Consider the following 17,946-nt stretch of genomic DNA (forward strand, 5'->3'; position numbering starts at 1 on the left):
CCCTCTCGCTGCCTTCCCACCCCACAGTCGGTGCCAAAGAGGGAAAGCAAATGAAGTGCAGGCTCTAGATCATCAGCAAAGCCCACGCTGAGCCCTGCGCTCCCGGTGACGTCGGCGCTGCGCAAGAATTCACCTGCAAAGTCATTCCTGGGTTCGCTCTGCAAAATGCTCATTCCAGAGCTTCCAAACCTGTCACCATCACCAGCCCTCGCACAGGACTGTGAGTCTCCCAGCATCAGGGCTGGGGACCCTCTGTGCCCCCAGGAGCTGGGGCAAGGCGGGCAGGAGCCAAAAGCTGCCGGTGCCGCAGCCCCACTGTGGATCCAGGGCTGCCCCAGTTCCAGTATCTGTGGGTGGGAGACCCAATTCTTGCTGGGAGCATCTCTGCCATTTGGGACACTGGTGTGGAGAAACGACCTAGAAAGATTCAGGGCTGGAGCAGCGCAGTGGCTGCTCGGCCATAGAGCATCTGTGCTTCGCTGCTCAGCTCCAGGCTGTTTCATGGTGCTTCTTCCTTGCTGAGAATCCCACGGGCAACAGTGCAGCAGGGAGGGGGCTTTGGGGTGGGAACGGAACAGGGTGCTGGCACAGCCATGTGTGGGGGAACATCCCAACTCACAGCTGAGAGGCTGCATGCTGGTCCTTAGCGCCCTGGCACAACCAGGCTGGAGCTGAGACCCCCAGGCAACCCCAGGGTGGGGGGCAGGATGGGACCCCCAGCACACAGAACAGTCCCCAAGGTCAGGGGCAGGACAGAATCATAGAATCATAGACTCACCAGGTTGGAAAAGACCCATCAGATCACCAAGTCCAACCATTCCTATCAAACATTCAGCACCTCATCCACCTGTCCCTTAAACATTTCCAGGGAAGGTGACTCAACCCCCTCCCTGGGCAGCCTCTGCCAGTGCCCAATGACCCTTTCCATGAAAAAAAATTTTCCTAATGTTCAGCCTGAACCTCCCCTGGTGGAGCTTGAGGCCATTCCCTCTCATCCTGTCCCCTGTCCCTTGGGAGAAAAGCCCAGCTCCCTCCTCTCCACAACCTCCTTTCAGGTAGTTGGAGAGAGCAATGAGGTCTCCCCTCAGCCTCCTCTTCTCCAGGCTAAACACCCCCAGCTCTCTCAGCCGTTCCTCATAAGGCCTGTTCTCCAGCCCCCTCCCCAGCTTCGTTGCTCTTCTCTGGACTCGCTCCAGAGCCTCAACATCCTTCTTGTGGTGAGGGGCCCAGAACTGAACACAGGATTCGAGGAGCGGTCTCCCCAGTGCCGAGTACAGAGGGAGAAGAACCTCCCTGGACCTGCTGGTCATGCTGTTTCTGATCCAAGCCAAGATGCCCTTGGCCTTCTTGGCCACCTGGGCCACTGCTGGCTCATGTTCAGTCGCTGTCAACCAACACCCCCAGGTCCCTCTCCTCCAGGCGGTTTCCAGCCAGACTTCTCCTAGTCTGTAGCTGCTCAGGGTTGTTGTGCCCCAAGTGCAGGACCCCCTGCTCACCAGGCAGCCCCATCAGGAGGGTCACGCACTGCATGTCCCACTTGGACAGGGGCCCAAGGGCACCCCCGGCCACAGCCTCGCCGGGCAAAGGACAGCGGGCAGCAGGCCAGCGCTGGCACTGATCCCGGCTGCCTGTCCTGCCCCTTCACTGTGACTCTGCAAAACGATGGGGCGGTGGCTGTGACGATGGCGCTGGCCCGGCCAGGAGGAAGCAGAGGGGCCCGGTTGGGTGCTGTGCTGCTCGGGGCGGAACGGCAGGCTCAGATGGGCAAGCAGGAGGAAGGACGAGGCCAGGTCCTGGTGGCAACCATGGCAGAGGCTGAGGATCGCAGCATCCACACGCAGCACATCTCGGCCGTGCACAACGTGCCCATGCGCGTCCTCATCCGGCCCATCCCCGCGGAGCTGGATCCGGGCAAGGTGCAGAGCCTGGTGGAGACGCTACAGGTGAGCAGGAGCCCCTTGCCCAGGTAACCACCCCGGTCACGGGGGGTGGCGCTGCCGGGGACGCTCACAGCTTGTGGGGGGCTGGGATGTCCATTGCCCTCATGGGATCACTGTGTGGGAAAAGCCCTTTGAGATCACCAAGCCCAACCGTGCCTCAGTGCGCTCTCGAGGGTCTTTCTCTTCCCAGGAGGACCCGGAGCGAGTGCCCCCCATCGACGTGCTCTGGATCAAGGGCAGCCAGGGTGGGGATTACTTCTACTCCTTCGGGGGCTGCCACCGCTACGCCGCCCACCGGGCGCTCAACCGGGACACCATCCCCGCCAAGATCATCCCATCCACCCTCAGTGACCTCCGCACCTACCTGGGCTCCTCCACACCCCACCTGCGCTAGCCCAGTATCCCGGAGGATGCACAGACCCCTGCAGCTCCCCATCCTGGAGGATGCACAGACCCCTGTTGCCCCCCATCTCATCCTGGAAGATGCGCAGACCCCTGCATCCCCCTCCATCCCATCCTGGAGGATGCATAGACCCCTGCAACCCCCCCATCCCATCCTGGAGGATGCACAGACCCCTGCAGCCCCTCATCCCATCCCATCCTGGAGGATGCAGAGACCCCTGCAACCCCCCCATCCCGGGTCTCCCGGACAGCTGCAGGGAGGGGCGCGGCCAGCAGGGGGCGCGATGGAGCCGCGCTCGCCGTCCCGAGCAGCCCTGGTGGGGGATAAACTGGGATGGGATGGGATGGGATGGGATGGGATGGGATGGGATGGGATGGGATGGGATGGGATGGGATGGGATGGGATGGGACGGGACGACCAGGATGAACTGGGACGGGATAAACCAGGATAAGACAGACTGGGATGGGATAAACTGGAATGAGATAAATCAGAGTGGACTGGGACAGGACAAGATGAACCAGGACAGTATGGGGTAAAGCAGGATAGGATGAACCAGGATGAGACGAATCAGGATGGGATAGGGTGAACCAAAATGAGATGAAACAGGACAGAACAGGACAGGATGAACTGGGATGGGGCAAACTGGGGTGGGGATGGGACGGGACAAACCACAGTGAACCAGGACAGGATGAACCGGGATGGGATGGGATGGGATGGGATGGGGCAGACCTCTGCTGAGAATGGCTGAGCCAAGACAGGACAGGCTGACCTGGGGCACGGCTCAGCCAGGAATGGCTAAACTGGGATGGGCCAAAATGGGGCACACAGGAACTGGGCCAGGGGTGCAGCCAAACCAGGAAGGGATGGAGGCAAACTGGGACACAGCCAGATCAGGAGACAGGCACAAGCAACCCCTCAGTGACTCCAGGCTCACCTTGTGTCCATACCAGGAGGACTCTGGGCTGTGCCTGCCGCATCCCTGGACACACCTCACGGTCCCCCTCTCTAGGGGGAACATCCCTGGGATGAGGTGTGGGGACACCAGCTGCTGCACCTGGAATAAAGGTCATGAAAACTGTGCAGTTCTGGGGCCTAGAACTGGGGGAGGCTGGTGTCAGGAGCAGGCATGCGGTGACACGGCATGGAGGCCTGGAGCCCGTGGGAGTTGTCTGTGGGCAGAAGGGACAGAGACGGACGCTGGGACAGAGAATGAATGCTCTGCAAAGGGACAGACACTTTGTGAGGGGATTGATGCTGCGTTCGGTACGGATACTGTGCTGGAGTGGGGGGGATGCGGTTCAAGAACATCAATGCTGTTTTCAGTTCAGATGCTGTGTTGCGGGAGGGATGCTGAGCTAGGGATGGGTGCTGTGCTGGTGACAGATGCTCTACCAGAGTAACTGGCGTGCAGCTGAGGTCAGGGTCAGTCTGGCCGGCTGTGGGAGCACAAGCAGTCCCGCCACACTGCGCTGCTGTCATTTCTGCAAACCCCACGTCCTCACCCCATGTGCAGGCTGGAAAAAACTCCCGAGCATCCCCTGGGTATCTCAGCATCCCTCTGAGCCAGGAACTTGAGTCCAGGGAGGGGAAAGGCCACTGACTCACCCCACCACGCTGTGAGTCAGCAGCCAGTGGGACAGGAACCACGGCTGGAGACTTCTGCCCTTGGCTGACCACGCTCCTCCCCGGATGGATCCTGAGCTCCCAGGGCACAATCGGGCTGGGGAGAGGGTTTGGGAGGTGGGCACAGCTCCCCCAGGCAGCAGCTCTGCAGTGCTGCCCACCAGCTTCGCCACTGCCCGGTGTTTCCGCAGGAGCCACTGGGGAGGAAGGGCAGGGTGGGCTGGGGGCTGCTGTGCCGGAGCCTCCTCCTGGCCCCTTCCCTCGTGGAGGTGAGACTGTGGGACGGCAGAGCTGCATGTGCCGCATCAAAGCCGCTCTCCGCCAGGAGGAAGCCCTGCAAGCGTTCACGGCGAGAGCAGCCCTGGCCCGCAGCTCCCTGATGGGCCATAAATTTCTCAGAAGAATTGTGGCGTGCTAAAAAGTTTCCTCTTGTTAGAGAGCAGGGAGGGGGAAAAGGAGGATGTGCCAGCTCCTGCAGCAGCACAAGACCCTCAAGTGGGTGCCCTATTGGTTTTTGCCCAGGCCCTGGGCTGTGCCTCAGTGCTTCTCCTCTCCCATGGGCTCTGCTCGCCCCCTTCTCCTTGGGTTGGTGCCCTTTACGAAGGGAGATGGGAGAGAGGCAGCTCAGCAGAGCTGGGACCCCACAAGCTGGGGTGAACCGAAGCTGCCCAGATCCTGCACCCCACTCTTCCTTCACCCCACATGAGCTTCTTCCAGCGGGGAGACCAGCTGCAGGATGCACCCTTCCAGGTTCCCAACCCCTGCAAACAGTGCCAGGACACCCTTGCCAGCCCTGCGGATGCCCCGTGCTGCTGCTGCTTGGTGCCACCAGCTGGAAGTCAGGACTGATGGCAGCAGCCAGGGAGCTGTGTAAGCATCCCCAGAGCTGACTGGCACAGCCACGGGGCTGGCACCATGCAGGCAGCGTAAGCTGCTCCCCAGCTAGTGTTGCCGGTGCCACATCCCCCTGCCAGCAGAGGAGCAGATCTTGCCAGAGCCAGCGACATCTGCATCGTCTCGATCCCTCTGTCCCTCCCTCCATCCCTCCAACCATCCAGCCCTCCATCCCTGTCCCTCCATCCCTCCCTTCATCCCTCCATCCCTTCATCCCTCCCTTCATTCCTTCATCTCTCCATTCCTTCGTCCCTCCATTCCTCTGTCCCTCCACCTGTCCCCCTTCCCTCTGCCTGACCCGCAGGGTCTCCGGTGTCGCGGGCTGACAGCCGATCCCGGCTGCTTCCAATCCATTCGTTCCAGAGCAGGAACAAAGGGGCTTTGTGGGCTCCCCCCGGCCCAGGCTGGCTGGGGGGGGTCCCAGCTCCGGAACTGGGAGAGACTTCCCCGCGCGACAGGCGTGTAATGCCTTCCAGACCCGCAGCCCTGGCCCGCAGGTACAGCCCGGTGGGGAGAGGGGGGCCCGAGGCTCCCCACGCTGCCTGGGGACCCACCGTGACATCCCGCTTCCATCCGGGGTGGGGGGCAAGCAGCAATCTCTGCCAGGGCTGCCCTTGCTGGAGCCCTCACTCCTGCTACCCAAATGGTTTCACAACACCCCGGTCCTCTCGAGGATGTCTCACTACTTCTCCCCACTCAGAGGGGTCCCTGGGATGGGATGATGGGATGGGATGAGATGGGATGGGATGGGATGGGATGGGGTGAGGGGATGAGATGGGATGGGATGGGATGGAACAGGATGAGGGGATGGGATGCAATTGGGATGAGGTGTGATAAGATGGGATGAGGTGGGATGGGACAGGTCAGGTCAATCCTCGCTCAAGCTCAGCAGGGTCAGCCCCGGCGTCCTGGCAGCCACATGTGGTGGCGTAGCCGCAGGTCTGGAATCCATTTGCCTCGCCGGCGGCAGTGTTTTCCCAGCACGGCTGGAGCAGCCCCGCGGGGTTGGGGGCAGCCCTGGCCCCCTGGCCCATCTGCTCCCTGTTTATTTTCTTACACTTAAGTATCACCTCGCAGATAAACACTCCCCAGAGCAGGGGACAGGGGGCATTTCCCTGCCAGTGGGGGCAGAACCCAGCCCTTGGGGTGCCTAGCACCCCAATCCCAGGGCTGCCCTCCACTGGCCAGCCTGCACCAGGGGATGCCTGGCAGGTTGGGCTGTGTCTCCATGCACATGTCCCCTTCATGCCACGCATCCCACACAGTGTCCCATGCACCCCTGCCCACCATGCACACCCACCTGGTGCTGCCCACTCCATCTCCCTGCTTGTGCAGCCCTCGCCCAGGCAGCCAGTTTGTGTGGCCAGATCAGCTGGGAGAGCCGGGATGCCAAATCCAACCGCGTCCTGGCACCCACTCAAGTCGGTTTTGCCGTGCCACGGCCCCCGGCTGCTCCTCGTGCTGCCTGCCTGAGTCAGATCCGATGCCCTTGGTGTCGGGGGAGCTGGGGGGTCCAGGTACGGGAATGCACGCCCTGTCCCACGCGCCCGCCGGGCAGCACAGGAAAACCCGGCTGCTGCTGCGCGTCCTCCAGGCCCAGCGGCTGCAGCATCCGCAGGCGTCTGGCGGCTGCACAGGCAGGGAGCCCAGCGTGCGCCGCTTCCCGTGGGTCCCCTTGTGCCCTTGGTCAGGGCTGCGGGTTCGTTCTGTCTGTCCGTCCTCCTGAGTGCAGGATCTGACAGGGTGGTGGTGGCGCACACGTGTGTGCAATGAGGTTGTGTATGGCACTGTGCACACGCAGAGGTGTTGCACGCATCAGCACACGCATGTGTGCACACACGTGTGTGCAGCTGAGTACATACATGTGCACACCCCCTACTCGCGTATATCTGTGTACACACGTGTATGGATACACACAGCCGTGCACACGTGCTCATAGAATCACCAGGTTGGAAAAGACCCATCGGATTATCGAGTCCAACACATGCATGGATGCACAGAAACGAATAGAGCTGCGTGATCACACTCGTGTGTGCATGAACACACATGCTCTCACACGTCTGTACCCACCCCACACGAATCCAACGCCGATGCCTGCAGGTCCGTCCCTGCCCATGGGCTGAGATGCCCCGTATTCCACAGGTCACCAACACCCCACGCGTGGCCGAGCCCCCCAGGATCACCCCTGGGGCCCCGGGCTCGCCCCCTAGCCTGTCCCCGTCAGCTGGTGGCCATGTGTGGGGCGGCCGCAGCTGAGTACACAGCCCCTGCCATCCGTCTTGCCTCCTGTCAGGGCTGGGGGCTACTGCGGGCCCCCTGCCACAGCCCAGCGGGAGCTGGGGTGAGAGCGGGGGTTCCCTTCTCCGCGCAGGCACCTGCCTGCTCCCCCAGCCCTAGTTCTGCCCCCAGCACCCCTGCAGGGGGAGAAACGGCCCCCAGCCCCCAGCCAGACAGGGCAATTGCCATGGATGGGAGAGGGTTGGGGTCCCTCGCCGGGACTGAGGGGTGGCAAGGGACAGAGCCAGCCGGGGACACGTCCCCATGGTGGTGTGCACACCCAGCACAGCCCTGCACGCCCCCAGCCCCAGTGGCACCTCCAGCCCCCCGGCCCCTCTCCCCACTGCCTGATTTATGGGCTCTGTGCAAGCAGACAAATGGCAAAGGAAAACAGGGCAGGGGGCTCCTGTCTGCGCCCCGCGGGGGGAGAGGGGCCATTTGCTCCCAGTTTGCCTAGCCAAGTGGGCAGTGAAGAAGTGCCGGTGCTGGTGCCAGTGCCAGAGAGCACGTCACCCCTGCCACAGTCCCGGCAGGGACACTGTGGTGACCCCCAGGGGCACCCACCGGCCTGGGAGCCCCCTCATGGTCTCCGGTCCCACAGCCATGAGGCTTTGACCATGGGCCACAGTGGGACATGATGCCACCCCATCCCATGTCCCACAGGGCCCCTCACCAACATCTTCACCCTGGGGTTTGCCATATGCCCTCTGCATACCACAGCTGCTACCGTAGCCCCCGGCTAGCCCCTACGCTGGCCCTTTTTGCATTATTTGCCACAAATTTCCCACAGCATCTCCCTCTGCCTGTGGGGCCGGTGGCCAGAGGAGATCACAGCTGGCATGGGCCACATCCCCAGTAGCCCCAAGACCAGGTCCTGCCCTCTTCCTTTGCTGCTCGACCTGCATGCCCAGAGCATCACCGAACCAGGGAGCTCTGCTCGGCTGCATGAGGAAGGCTGGCACCAAGTCTCCTGCCTGCTCTCAGGGGCGTAGGGCTTGGGTCTGGGGGGGTGAAGGCAGAGTGGGATCACAGAAACCTCCCTGGGCACCCAAAAAGGATAGAGATGCACCGTGGTGGTGCCCCCCCAGCCTCACCTGGGACACTGGTGGCTCCGCTGCTGCCAGCTCAGCTGTCCCCTTGCAGGAAAAGCCTCCGTTTCCACTGCCAGCACACACCTTCCTCCCAGGCGGGAGGAAACGCTCCTGGCTGCCTGGCAGGGCTGCCTGCAACGCTGCCCGTGCCCCTGACCGTGTCCCCTGTCCCCTCTCACAGGGAGCAGGTGGGGTGCCAGGCCCTGGGGACAGAAGGGTGAGGGATGTAGAGCATCCCCATGGGGGTGCCCGTCCTCGCTGCTCCCTGCTGCCCTGGGCACCCTCCTGGGCACAGACTTCGAGGGCACGGTGCGGGGCAGGGAGCAGCGTGTCCCCCAGGTGGGGTCCGGTGTCCCATCCGATAAATGTCGCAGGGAGCACATTGGTGCCACCCACTTCCAGGCACCTGCCCCTTCCTGGCATCCCGTGTTCGCTGTGTGCCACCAGGAGCTGGCAGGGAAGAGTTGGGGCAGGGGCTGGGGCCTCAGTGCCCGCAAGCTGGCACTCAGTGGGGCTTTGCTCTGCAGGCATCGAGGGCTGCGGCACGGGGAGGTGGCCACGCGGTGGCTGTGGCACCACCTGTGGCACTGCCAGCGTCCACGACGGGCGTGACCCAGAGCCTGGCCCTGGGTGCAAGGTGCCTGCGTGCCGCAGCAGGGCCAGGCCGGTGGCCGGAGCCAGCGCTGGCGAGGACGCTGACCGCTGGCGAGGACGCTGACCGCTGGCCGGCAGCTGGGGGGCCGGCTAGGGGTGGGTTCCAGCACCAGCCCCTCCCCGGCCCTATAAATCCTGATTCCCCCCGCAGACAGCTGTCCCAGTCCCGCTCAGCTGCCTGAGCGGAGCAGCAGAGGGAAGGCGTCCGGAGCCGGCCATCGCAGCCGTGCCGGACGGGGAAGGCTCCCCGAAGGCCGGGGGGTCCCCCCAGCAGGGCCGGGGGCACGGGCGGGCACCTCGCCATGGCCTTCACCATGCTGCGCCCCGTGGCCGCCCGCGTGCTCTACCCCGACCTCAGCATCCTCTCGGAGGACGAGGAGAACCGGAGCGAGAGCGACACGTCGGACCAGTCGTTCGGCTGCTGCGATGGTGCCGAGGCTCACCGCAAGCTGCCGCGCAAACCGGGGCCCATGGTGATGGTGAAGCAGAGGCAGGCGGCCAACGCGCGGGAGCGGGATCGGACCCAGAGCGTCAACACGGCTTTCACCGCCCTGCGGACCCTCATCCCCACCGAGCCGGTGGATCGGAAGCTGTCCAAGATCGAGACCCTCCGCCTGGCCTCCAGCTACATCTCCCACCTGGCCAACGTGCTGCTGCTGGGCGAGGGCTGCGAGGACGGGCAGCCCTGCTTCAGTGCCATCTACGGAGCCAAGGGCGACCTGGACAGCAAGCAGCCTCGCAGCATCTGCACCTTCTGCCTCAGCAACCAGCGGAAAGGGGTGAGCGGCGAGGCGGGCAGCAGTCCCTGCGTGGCTGAGCCTGGCAGGGCACTTGGCACACCGGGATGGGGGGCGGCAGCTCTTGCTGGGGCTGAGTGGGGCAGGAGGCTCGGCACGTCCCCGCGAGAGCTGCAAGCTCTGGCTTTGGCCCCCGTCGGAGGTTTTGGCTGCTCCCAGCCAAATCCTGCTCGTAGCCACACGCCCACAGGTCCCGCTCGCGTCAGAGGGCCGGGCTGCTCCCCCACATCCATCCGGGCCGGGATGTCTCGGGGGGTTACACAGTCACCCCAGTGCGGGAAGCATTTGGCTGCGCTGAGGGGGTAATTCAGAACTCCCAGGCTGACCTCATCCCTGTCTCTGACCCCATCCCTGTCTCTAACCCCATCCCTGTCTCTGACCCCATCCCCCAGCTGCCAGCCCCCCACGGGCCATGGCAGAGGTGCCCCACGCAGCTCCCTTGGGTGGTGGAGCCAGACAGGACACAGCAGACATCCCACATCGGGGTGCAGGGCAGGGATCCCCATCCCATGGCCCCAGGCAGGGACTGCCGGTGGCAGCACAGCTCCCACATGGGCCGTGGTGCAGCACCCCTGCTCTGCTGAACCCCAGCACGCCACAGCTCGGGGGGCACCTCCTCCAGGGTGACCCCATCCCGCTGCCCGCACCGGGGTCCTGGGTGCCCCTGCCCCAGGGAGGGCCTGGCAGCGTGCAGGGTGAGGGGCTGGCAGCAGTGGGCATCCCATCAGGGTCACGGGCAGGAGGTGTCACGCCCACCACCATTCCCACAAGACCCCCCCAAGTCATCCTACATGCAACCCCGAGCAGCGTGGCCATGGGGCACACTCAGCTCTTGGGGGTCTTTCGGTTTCTGTTGCTCCATTTTTAATTGCTCCTCCTGCTCCTGTCCCCGTCCTCGCTGGACGGACTCTGCTGCCTCCCCAGCCCTGCCCAGGGGGACCCCTGTCCTTGGCAGAGCTGGGACCCCCAGACAGGGCTGAGCTGTGTCCCCGCGCTGCTCCCCTGTGGACGGAGCTGGGGAGCTGGCACAGCACTGCACCCCACGGACACAGTGGGGCCAGGAGCTCCTGTGGGTCTGGGGTCAATGGCAGGAGCTGAGCCGGGCTCCAGCTCTGGGGCTGAGCTGGAAATGGACCATACTGGGCTGGAAATGGGCTGTACTGGGCTAGAAATGGGCTGTGCTGGGCCATGGTGGGCTGTGCCAGGCTGGAAATGGGTTGGGCTGGAACTGGGCTCTGCTGGGCCACGCTGGGTGGGGCTGAGACGAGTTGTCGGGGCAGCACTGGGCTTTGCTGTGCCTTGCTGGGTTATACTGGGTGGTACTGGGCTGAAGGTGTGCTGGGAGGTGGGGCTGAGTCTTCTCATCCAGCATAGCTGTGGGTCTGTCCTGGGCTGCGGGTGGTTGAGTCACCTTCCCTGGTGGGGTTTAAGGGACAGGTGGACGAGGTGCTGAGAGGCATAGTTTAGAGTTTGATAGGAATGGTTGGACTCGATGATCTGGTGGGTCTTTTCCAACCTGGTGATTCTGTGATTCTATGATTCTGCCCCAGCTCAGCTCCAGCCACGCTCGTGGCTCTGAGTGTGGTGGCACTGAGCAGCCAAGGGGGCTGTGTCCCTGCAGGGTGACAGAGCTGTGGGTGCCCCCTCACAGCAGCCACCCCACAGCCACCTCCCCAGGCACAGCTCTGTCTGTCTGTCCATCCCACACAGCCCCGAGCCACCTCAGGACCAGGACACCGGGTGCAGAGCCAGCGCGGCGCGGCAATGGGCAGGAGCGGGGCACCCACACCGGGGCACCCCAGCGCCTGCAGCTTTCCCTTCTCCCTCCGCAGGGCAACCGGAGAGACCTCGGGGGCAACTGCCTGAAGGTGCGGGGGGTGACACCCCTGCGAGTGTCACGGAGATGAGCCGAGGTCCGGCAGCACGTGCCTGAGACAGCGGCAGAGCCAGCCGGAGCCCGCGCACGCCAGCCCAGGACCGGAGCGGGGAGGGAGGGGGCTGCCCGCCCCAGGTGGCAGCAGCCGAGTCCGGGACCACAGGCTGGCACCGCACCGACACCGGCCCCGGAGCGGGCAGCGGGGCGGGAGGACGCTCCCATGGCCGAGGCCGCCCGCGTGGGGCACGACTGGGGAGGGGGACGCGCACCCCAGGGCTGGACTGGAAGCGGCCCGTGTGCGGCCGGCATCGGGGACGGCGTCGCAGCCCCCGGGCACTGGTTGTGCATGGGCAGCCGCTTGGAAAATAAATCTTATTTTTCTGATGGGCCGGTGCCTCCCTCCCACCCTGGCGTAGGGCACGGTGGGGGCACAGGAGGGCCCCGAGATGGCCCTGGACCCCCAGGCCTGTGCCCACCGCTGCTCTGTGCCGGTGCGACCGTCCTGGCTCTCGCCATGGGCCCCAGAGGGATCTATGTGGGACGAGACCTCGGGCACGTGCTGTCCCCATGTCCCCAGGTCCTGCTGACAGCTCTGGCCACGCAAGGGCCATGGGAACCCCAGCACAGTGTGCGCTGTGCCGTGCCACGAGATGGGGACGGCACTGCCAGCCCCGTGCCAGGAGCACCCAGGCAACAGCCTGGGGTTGGGGTTGGTGCCTCTGCCTTTCTGCCTTTCCCTTTGCTTGGCATGTCATGACTGCTGTGACCGTCACTGCCACCGCCAACACCACCACGCCTGCCACCATCACCACCGCTGCCACCACACCTGCCAGTAGCACCAGCACTGCCACCGCCACCAGCACCATGACTGTCCCCACTGCTGTGGCTGCCACCGCAGCCGTGATCGCCGCCTCCGCTGTGGCTGCCACCACCACCACGACTGCCACCACGACTGCCACCACAACTGCCACATCCACTGCGACCACCACCACTGGCGCCATCACTGCCACCAGCACCGCGATTGTCCCCACTACTGCGACTGCCACCACGATGGCCACGCGGAGCCGTGCAGGGCGAGGCTGCAGGCAGCAGCACCTACGTGGGGTCGGCTGGGGACGCGGGGGGTTCCCAGGCTGGGTCCCCCCTGGGACCCCGCTCAGGAGGGCGGCGGGGAGCGCTGAGCCTGGGAAAGGTGCCGTGGCAGCTCCCACGAGCCCACGCATCCCATGCAGCAGAGGCAGCTGCAGCTGGGGCGCCCCGGGGTGGCCCCCAAGGGCTGTGGGGCCAGACCCGACCCGTCCCCCCAGAGCATCGGGGAGCGGGATGAACATCCCGGGGGTCCCGTGGGGGCCTGGTGTGGGGAAGGGGCGAAGGTGGGAGCCCACCAGCACCTTTTGGCCCCCTGCTCGGTCGAGCGAGCCTCCCCGGGCTCCCTCCCCCCGGGTTTGATTTATGGAGCTGACAGCGCGGCGCAGCTGTGAGAGCTGGTCCCAGGCAGGGACCGGGGTGGGTGGGAGAGGTTTGTTCTCAGCGTGGCTAATGTGTCCCAGACCCCAACAAACAGCCGTGAGATTCTCCAAACAGCCCAGGATACAGAATCCCTGCCCCCGGGTTTATCGTGGGGCAGGGGCAGCCGAGGGGGGACCGCGCTCTGCAAACACACATGAAAGGGCATCGGCTCCTTGAAGCTGCGGCTCCGAAGCCCCCAAGGAGGCCAGCGAGGGCTGGTGGTCCCAGGGCTGGGGGCACAGCAGGTCCCAGCACCAGGAGAAGGGTCCCAGGGGGTCCCAGTGCCGAGGATGTGAGTCCCAGCACATCACAACCCTGAGCGCACGGGTCCCAGTGTCTCAGCTGCTGGGTCCTGGGTCCCAGTGTGTCACAGGGCTGAGCGCCAGTATCCCAGCATGTCCCAGTGCCAGTGACTAGGACACCCGCAAGCCCCAAGCAAAGGCCACGGGTCCCAGTTTTGGGAATCCAGCACATCCCAGTGCTGGGGCAGTGCATCCTAGCATGTCCCAGTACTGGGGCCATGGGTCCCAGCATGCCCCAGTTAAGGCCAGGCATCCCAGTTTGTCCCAGTACTAGGGTCACGGATCCCAGCTGAGTCCGCGCATCCCAGCTCGTCCCAGCACTGGGGCCATGGGTTCAAACTTGTCCCAGTACTGTGGTCATGGGTGCAAGCTTGTCCCAGCGCTGGGGTCATGGGTCCCAGTACAACCCAATGCCAAGCCCACAGGTCCCAGCATGTGCGGGTGCCAAGCTCGCGGGTCCCAGTACATTCCAGCCCCTCCCAGCACCACAAGAGGGAAACAGTGACTCAGAGGGGTTGGTGGCTGCCAGGCTTGTGGGAGCCAGGCACCCCTTTGCCCAGCACGGGCCGAGTGCCATGGCCATCGCGGCCGATGCCCCATGGATCGCAGCCCCGCACCGAGCCCAACCACGCTGCCGCTCGCTCCCCTCCCATCCTCTCCCCTTCCTGCGTGCGGACACCCTTGGAAAGGCTCTTGGCCGCTTTCTCTGAGACAGGAAGGTGTCCCCGAGTCTCAGGAAGGAAAAACACTCAGTGCTGAACCCACAAAGACCGTCTCCGAGGGGCCGGGGCTGGAGACACTCCAGGCCTGACATCACCTGGGAACTGGAACCAGAACCGCAGCTGCACTCCGTGCCTGGTATTTTTTTTTTCTTTAACTTGTGTTTTTAAACTTTCTTTTTATAGATTTTGGTATTATTTTTTTTCCCCCTTTCCCTTCTCCATTCCCCTCCCAAATATTTCAGCCTCTCGGCAGTTTAACCTTGCTGAGCCAGCGAGGCTGGAATGCAGCAGGGCTGCACCCATGGCCCGAGCCCAGCGGTGCCGAGGGAGCAGAGCTGGGTCTGGCAGGAGATGCTGGAGCTCAGGGCAGGGGCTCGGGCAGAGCTGGCTCCCCAGGGACGGGGGGATGGGACCCCCAAACCCCTGGCACCACACTGCATGGGGCTTTTGGAAAGGGAATCGTGGACTCGTGGGGATGTGGGAGGATCTGGTGGGAGGATGGAGCTACAGAGGGGTCTGGCAGAGCCTGCGGCCGTGGGCTGTGCTGAAACCCTGACCTGTTGCATCGGGATGGGGCAGCGGGGTCAAGTCCTGTCCGAGCCTGAGCTTGAACCTGAACCTAAACCTGAACCTCAGCCTGGCCCTGTGCCTGAGCCTGAGCCTGAAACTGAACCTGAGCCTCAGCCTGAGCAGTGCCTGTGCCTGAGCCTGAGCCTAAACTTGAACCTGCGCCTAGCCCTGTGCTTGAGACAGAGCCTGAACCTGAGAATAAGCCTGAGCCTAAACCTGAGCCTGAGTCTGTGATTGATCCTAAGTGAGTCTGAAACTGAGCCTGAGCGTGAATCTAAGCCTGAACTCAAGCCTGAGGCTGAGCCAGCTGAGCAAGTGTAGCCAGCCAGGGATGTGGGACATGAAGGCAACTTTCAGTCCCAAGATTCTGCCCTCCTCATGCATTTTCCTTTGCAACCCCTTCAGCTGCTCCCTGCGCCTCTCAGGGGCCCTCAGAGTGGAGGCTCAGGACAAAGCCCCCCGCATCTCCTGCACCAGCACCGGTGCAAAGCTCAGACGCTTGCGGCCCAGGAAACCTCCTTGTTGCAGCAACCGCAGCGATCGACCGGGCGTCAGAGCTCACCCCGAGCCTCGTCAGCCCCGGAGTGAAGGACTGTGGGGCAACCCCCAAGGGTTGGGTGGCATCAGGTGCAGACACAGAGACAGGGAGGCAGTGGGACAGGAGGACACAGGGAGAGGGGGACACGGAGACAGGGATCTGCTGCCCAGTGCAGGGGAGGAGGAAGGAGCAGGAAAGGATGGGCTCACAATGGGCTGGGATGAGGTGGATGGGATGGGATGGGATGGGATGGGATGGGATGGGATGGGATGGGATGGGATGGGATGGGATGGGATGGGATGGGATGGGATGGGATGGGATGGGATGGGATGGGATGGGAGAGCCCCATGCCTGCCCCTCCGTGGGCACCCACACTGCCAGGCAGCCCCGGTGCCACCACCTCACCGGGATCCCGTGCCGGCTGCGGTCCCCGGGGACTTGGGCCTCGCCAGCAGGGACAGGGTGTGAAGCCACAGCACGGGGTGAACACCAGGTTAATCTCCCGCTGGAGCTTCCCTCTGCAAACAATAAGACAATGCCCGGCCGGGGGCCGCCTGCGTAACCAGCAGCGCGGAGGGGAAGTTGTAATATTTGGATTTAGCACTCAGTAAATTAAGGAAGAAAAAGGAAAAAGCACAGGGGGTAATCAGAGTGGGGCTGGCCCCGTGCCCTGCCCCATGGCCAGCAGCCCCGGGGAGCTCATCGCAGCCCGGGGAAGCTGCTGAGTGGGGCCAGCGTCCCCAAGAGCCAGTGTGGCTGGGAGATGGAGATGTCCCCAAGGGCCAGGCAGTGGCCAGGCATGCTGCCACCACAGGGACCCGCAGCCCAAACAGTTGAGGCTGGGGTGCTCAGCGGGACTGCGAGCAGCACTCACAGCAAACACAGCATCTCCTGCAACCCCAGAGCACAGATCTGGGCCAGGAGTTTATTTTAATCCAGACTTGCTCACGCTCATGGGAAATAAAATCCCATTTCTGCAGCTGGGGTGGCTGATGGGACAGGGGTGTCTGGAAGGGGTCCTGCCATAGCACAGCCCCCTCCCCAGCACGAGCCCTGCAAACCCCTCGGAAACACGGCAGGGGATCGGGGTTGCCTTCCCACACTCCGGTAACCCCGTTCCACCGTGGGGCAGATCCCTGCCTGCCTCAGCCTCGCTGGGATGAGCAGGACTGGGACTCACAGGGAGTCCTGGCTGCTGATTGGGGGCGCAGGGCTGGACCCCACGCCGCAGGGGACCTCGAGATGGGGGTCTGGCGCAGACGTGGGACAGGTCGGAGAGAGGTGACCATCGGGCAGCAGCAGGCACGGGAAGGCACTGGGAGGCCTTCGGCACGCAGCCGCGCGCCGGGAGCCCATTTCCCCACAACAGGAGCCGTTATCAGCAGTGAATGCTCAGAGTGGTCCCATGGGAGACCTCCAGCCCTTCCCCTCCACCTACCCCACCGCTCTCCTGCTCCAGCCCACGTCAATGCCGCCGCGAAGGTGTCGGAACAATCGCCTGACAAAGAGCTATTTTTAGGGGCCGGGGCTCGGAGCGAGGATACAGCCCGGCCGCTGACAATGGGGGGAAGGGGGCCGGGCTTCCCCCATGACCACTGGGCAGCAGAAGGACCTGTAAGATTTCCTCGATGACCCAGGCCCGTACAATACAAGGAAAGCACAAGAGGGAGATACCCCCGCCAAGACGAGCTGCTCCTTTACCTAATGGGAGTGAGCCAGGGTGAGGGGCTGTGAGACTGGGGCCAGCAGCACCTCCCGCGGGCGAGACTCCCACTCTGGGAGGGAAGCGGGGTGAAGTGTGGCTGTGCTCGGCTCTCCATGAGGCTTGGGGGAGCCTCAGAGGGGGCCAGGCTGGCTCCTGCCTGCCACAGTCACAGAATCATAGAACGCCAGGTTGGAAGGGACCTCAAGGATTACCTGGTCTGATCTTTTTAACTGATCTATGGTTTAAATCATAGAATCATAGAATAGCCAGGTTGGAAGAGACCCACCGGATCATCGAGTCCAACCATTCCTATCAAACATTAAACCATTCCCCTTAGCACCTTGTCCACCCGTGCCTTAAACACCTCCAGGGAAGGTGACATAGAATCATAGAACCCTGTCAAGAAGAAGCTTCAGGCTCCAAAGGGGCTCCAGGCTCTGAGGGCCTGTGAGTTCCAAAGGACGCCGGGCTCGGAGGGATTCTCAGCTGTGAGGGGCTCTGAGACCCAAGAGACCAAAGACAATTCAGCACAAACCCCACCACGCTCCATGCTGGCTCACAGCTGCCTAGGGGATGCAGCCAGGGCTTGGCTGTGGGACTCTGACTAGCCAGGGTCTTGGTGGCCCATCCTGCAATAGAGATGCCAGACGACGATCGCAGATGATTGGCTTCAGCCGGCCCTTGGGGATAAAGTAGATGAGGATTCCTGCATGATTAGATTGGAGCTGCAAACAGGAATGGCAGCAGGAGAAGGCCCTACTCCACTTTCATGAGATGCCACCTGGAGCCCTGTGTCCAGTTCTGGAATCCCCAGCACAAGAAGGAGATGGATCTGTTAGAATGAGACCAGAGGGGGCCACAAAGATGATCCAAAGGCTGGAGCACCTCTGCTGTGAGGCCAGGCTGAGAGAGGTGGGTTTGCTCAGCCTGGAGATGAGAATGGTCTGGGGAGACTTTAAGGCAGCTTCCAGTATGGAAAGGGGCTGCAGGAAAGCTGGGGAGGGGCTCTTAGTCAGGGAGGGCAGGGATGGGATGAGGGGTTTTG

General features: G+C 63.5%; 2 protein-coding genes across 2 annotated transcripts; both read left to right on the forward strand.

Moving 5' to 3' along the window:
- The first annotated feature begins 1,634 nt into the window (after window positions 1-1,634).
- On the forward strand, window positions 1,635-2,690 carry SRXN1 (sulfiredoxin 1). Its single transcript, XM_069871621.1, has 2 exons — window positions 1,635-1,943; window positions 2,131-2,690. The coding sequence occupies exons 1-2, from the start codon at window positions 1,683-1,685 to the stop codon at window positions 2,332-2,334; spliced, it is 465 nt and encodes a 154-aa protein (XP_069727722.1). The 5' UTR covers window positions 1,635-1,682; the 3' UTR covers window positions 2,335-2,690.
- A 6,183-nt stretch (window positions 2,691-8,873) lies between these two features.
- On the forward strand, window positions 8,874-11,939 carry TCF15 (transcription factor 15). Its single transcript, XM_069871619.1, has 2 exons — window positions 8,874-9,661; window positions 11,512-11,939. Exons 1-2 carry the CDS (start codon window positions 9,185-9,187, stop codon window positions 11,584-11,586), a joined length of 552 nt encoding a protein of 183 aa, XP_069727720.1. The 5' UTR covers window positions 8,874-9,184; the 3' UTR covers window positions 11,587-11,939.
- Window positions 11,940-17,946: the final 6,007 nt, after the last annotated feature.

The sequence above is a fragment of the Phaenicophaeus curvirostris genome, chromosome 18, assembly GCF_032191515.1.
Source record: "Phaenicophaeus curvirostris isolate KB17595 chromosome 18, BPBGC_Pcur_1.0, whole genome shotgun sequence".
In the NCBI taxonomy this organism is placed as follows: Eukaryota; Metazoa; Chordata; class Aves; order Cuculiformes; family Cuculidae; genus Phaenicophaeus; species Phaenicophaeus curvirostris.